This window comes from Orycteropus afer, unplaced genomic scaffold (assembly GCF_000298275.1).
Source record: "Orycteropus afer afer isolate SDZICR_OR568_19922 unplaced genomic scaffold, OryAfe1.0 scaffold00044, whole genome shotgun sequence".
NCBI classification, from domain to species: domain Eukaryota; kingdom Metazoa; phylum Chordata; class Mammalia; order Tubulidentata; family Orycteropodidae; genus Orycteropus; species Orycteropus afer.
Window position 1 is genome coordinate 6,030,088 of NW_006921631.1, and position 4,579 is coordinate 6,034,666.

The following is a 4,579-nucleotide window of genomic DNA, read 5'->3' on the forward strand; positions in this document are numbered from 1 at the left end:
AAATGGGGAAGAGAATGTTTGTTTAATAAATGGTGCTGGCAAAACTGGAGATCCATTTGCAGAAAAATGAAACAAGATCTGTACCTCACACCATATCCAAAAATGAACTCCAGATGGATCAAAGACTTAAATGTGAGATCTAAAACTATAGAGTTCCTCAAGGAAAAACTGGGGGAAAATCTAGGGGCCCTAATATATGGCATAAATAGACTATCAAGCATAACTCAAAATGCATAAATAGCAGAAGAGATACCAGATGATTGGGACCTTCTAAAAATTAAAATTTTATGTGCTTCTAAATAAAGTTTCAGGGCATTATATCCCTATGTGTCCCTGGAACACAATTCTAAATTGTGAGGACTTGATATATATAATGAAATAAAAAGAGCAAGTTGAGAAACACTGAGCTGAATAAAGCTAAACTGCAAATATTACAGGGATTTCGATATGCTAAAATACATATAAATCTCCCAGACAGTAGAAGAGTTGGGGTCAGGCAAGGGCTAGGCCTACTTCTAATATGGCACACTGTGTTTCTCAAACTTATCTGACTTTAGATCAGTTTTCATGAAGCAACTGGCTGGACTAGCCTTTCATGAACTCACTTGAGAGAATGCCTTTCTGGGCCTTGGTTCATCTGACTCCAGCCAACTTCAGGAAGTTTCACATACCTGAATAGTCAAACCTGCAGATATTCTCGTCCACAGTGGTTGTCTGTTTCACATTTTATAGTTGTTGCTGGTCAGAGCAGCCTTAGAGATTCCTAAGGGATCACATCTTAGATTTCTATAAAATTTGAAAATAAAACTATTAAAAATGCCAGTAAGCCCCTGTTCTCTCAATATTCATATTAGTAAGTATGAAAGGCTCCTATGTATATGCATATATTTTAAGGCACATGTGTGTTCAAGTGTGTGTGTGTGTGTGTGCATGTTCAACAGTGGCCTCTATTTGTGGGAGAAGGTGCCCAGTGAATCCAAAGAAGAACAGGTTTAGGTAGCCCTGGAGGCCAGCTTGCTAAAACTTGTACAGATGCCCATTTAACTCAGCACAGAGAATGGTGAATGGTCAGGAAGACAATGGCTGGAAGCCCCAGAGCAAAATATGCCATTTGTACCTTTTCTCCCATCAAATAAAATCTGGTGGGACTGGGGCTAGCTGTCAATTTCTCATACCTCTCTCCTTCTAACTCCCACACATACTTCTTAGGCTGCATAAGATTAGGGATATATCACCTCACCTTAATTTACTCTCCTATCCTGACATTACCTTGATGTTCACATGTGCCAAGACTCACTTGCCTAATAGTGTCGTAGGAAGTTGAAGGTGAGGTGAGGAGATCTGCTTAAGCTCTTCTCTTCATCTTCCACCTCTCAGAGATGGTCCTGTCAAGGGAAATGGGAGTGGTTCATAACTCATTCCAGAAGTAGTCTGATTTCTCACAGATGTGAGATGCTGTCACAGCAGTGGATATGATATGTTCATGGAGATAGTGAGGATGAGAATGGAATTACTCAAAAGAAGAATTTACCCTGGGGGAAGCTTCAGGTAAGGTGACTCATGTGACAACATGAAGAAAGGTGAAGATTTCTAGATTTAGCTGCTAGAATGAGTAATCTAGTGGGCAAAAGTGGACATGAAGGTGGCCAGTATCTTCAGTAGGAGTTTTACCCACAATCAGTGGAGCTAAGGCTTAAGGTAGAGATGGTGCCTGGAGCTTCTTTCAGTAGTCTGGGGCAACACCCCCTCTTTGATCTGAATCCCAGCTGACTTAATGCTTTCTCCTTGTTGTGCTGGTTACAGGCATATGTGTACTTGAATGAAGGAGAAAAGTTGATGAAAACTCTCAGAAGGGAAAAATCTTGGAGTCAGACTTTTGAGTTTGCAACCTTTTTTAGCCTCAAAGGTCAGGTAAGAAACCACGAGAGATGCGAATTAATCTATTATTTGCCTTTAGGGCCTTCATATAGAAGTCAAAGTCATTCTTAGACTTTTGACACCCTCCTCTCATCCCTTGCCATAGATTACCTTTCAAGACTCCAGAACCTCAGGCCCTCGGTCTCAAATCTCCTTACTTGCCAGCAGCAAGATCTTCCCCTTCCTCCTGGTTGAAATATGTATGGAATATTTTTCTAACAACTTCTAGACAAAGACATGAGTAGATACACATTTTCTCAGAGGTAGATGATAATGTAACTAAGACATATCATCAACCACTCTTCCATGCATACATCCAATAAATATTTACTATTATGCCAAGCAAAGAAGCTCTGGTAGCACAGTTAAAGCATTAAAAGCATTTTGTTGCTTGGTTAAAGCATTTGGCTGCTAACCAAAAGTTGGTGGTTTGAACCCACCAACCACTCCACAGGAGAGAGAGAAAATAGTCTCTTTCCATAAAGTTGTACAGCCTTGGAAATGCTATGGGGCAGAATCCACTCAATAACATGAGTTTGATTTGGGTATTATGTCAGGTATACCTTTGTTACCAGCTAGTGGATTCTGATTCTCATAGTAATGCTATAGGACAGAGTTGAACTTCCCTATAAGGTTTCCAAGGCTTTATAGAAGCTGACTGCCATATCTTTCACCCGTGGTATGTTCCAACTGCTGATGTTTCAGTTAGCAGCTGAACAATTAACCACTGTACCACCAGGGATCCTATGCCAGGCATGGGGGGTGGTATAAAGGTTCAAGCAGATAGGACTTGTCTTCAAGGAGTTTCTTGTTAAGTGAGGGAGATGACCAGGGTAATTAATATATAGTCCTTGATGTTAAGGCATTCACATGTTGCTGGAGGAAACAGGTTGAAAAGCAAATTATAAATCATTCTGCATGCACACATGATTGTAACAGCAAAATAATATGCTTGGGGTGAAGGTGTGGGTGGGTGAAGGTATGGATGGGTAATAGAGAGGTTGTTAGGAAGGCTTTATGAAAGATGAGCTGACTATTCAGCTAGAAGTTGAGGAATGAGTATGCTTGGCATAGTTCTAGATGGAAAAAGGGGATGGGCTTTCCTTGCAGAGGCAGTAGCATGGACAAAGGCACAGACATAAAAGCTGGGTGTATTCTGACCAGGAGTCATGTGTATGAATAGGAGAGGAATGTTTGTGGTGGCAAATGTCAAAAAAAGTCATTGTGAACCATTGAGGAGTATAAGTTAACCCTGTATGCAGCAAGGCGCCTTAAGGTCTTCCACCCCACACCCCAGTTTTTAATATAATTATTTTTTAGAAAAGTTTTAGTGTTATAGAATAATTATGCAGAAAGTACAGAATTCCCACATATGCCCTATCCTCCTGCACATAGTTTCTCCTATTATTAACATCTTGCATTTGTGTGGTGCTTTTGTTAAAATTGATTAGCTAGTATTTATATATTATTATTATTATTAAATAAAGTTCAGAGTTTATATTAGCATTCCTTCTGTGTAGTGTTTTCAGACAGACTTCTTTCATTTCTCATGGGCTCTTCAACAGAAGTGGCATGATCATATTGGTGCCTGAGAAAGGTAGTGTTGGTGGCACAGAGGAGAACAGAGACTGGTAAGGAGGCTCCTGTGATAATAGTGACACTGAGATGCATGTCAGGCCTTGGATGGAGAGAAGAGGACAGAGGTGATAGACACTTGGAAGGCAAAGTACCCAGCACTTTGTCTCCCATGTTAAGTGGGTGTGAGGGTAAAGATTAGAGAGGAGTTGAGGTTTTTCTCTGAGGATGCTGCCTGGATGTTGTTGTTGTTAGGTGCCATTGAATTGGTTCCAACTCATAGTGACCCCATGTACAACAGAATGAAACACTACCCATTCCTGTGCCATCTTCACAATCATTGCTATGCTTGAGCCCATTGCATCCTCAACATAAAGAAAATAAAAATCCTCACAACTGGACCAATAAGCAACATCAATACAGAAAATATTGAAGTTATCAAGGATTTTACTACTTAGATCCATAGTCAATGCCCATGGAAACAGCAGTCAAGAAATCAAATGACAAGATGCAAATCAAAACAAAAATGAGATATCATTTCACCCCAGCAATAATAGCAGAGTTCAACAAGACAGAAAATATCAAGTGCTGGCAAGGCTGCAGAGAGATGGGAACTCTCACACACTGCTAGTAGGACTGCAAAATGGTAAGTCATGGAAAATGGTATGGTATTTCCTTAAAAAATTGAAAATAAAAATACCATTTGATCCAGCAATTTCATTACTAGGAATATATCCTAAAGAGGCGAGAGACAGGACATGAACAGACATATGCACACCCATGTTCATCACAGCACAATTCACTATAGCAAAGAAATGGAAACAACCTAAATGCCTATCAACAGATGAATGGCTAACCAAACTATGGTACTTTCACATAATGGGATACTATGCAACATTAAAGAATAATGCAGAATACACAAATCATCTCACGAGATGGAAACAACCTAAATGCCCATTGACAGATGAATGGCTAACCAAACTATGGTACTTTCACATAATGGAATACTATGCAACATTAGTAGGAGCTCTGGTACCCTAGTGCCTAAGGCACTTGACTGCTAACCAGAAGGCTGGTGGTTCAAACC

At 40.1% G+C, this 4,579-nt stretch overlaps 1 protein-coding gene across 1 annotated transcript in view; it reads left to right on the plus strand.

Annotated features, from left to right (window-relative positions):
• ADCY10 (adenylate cyclase 10) overlaps nt 1-4,579 on the plus strand; it is a 113,955-nt gene that overhangs the window by 71,697 nt on the left and 37,679 nt on the right. Inside the window, exon 23 of the mRNA XM_007937730.1 lies at nt 1,804-1,911. Coding sequence (XP_007935921.1) covers nt 1,804-1,911 — 108 coding nt within the window. The remainder of the gene's footprint in view (nt 1-1,803; nt 1,912-4,579) is intronic.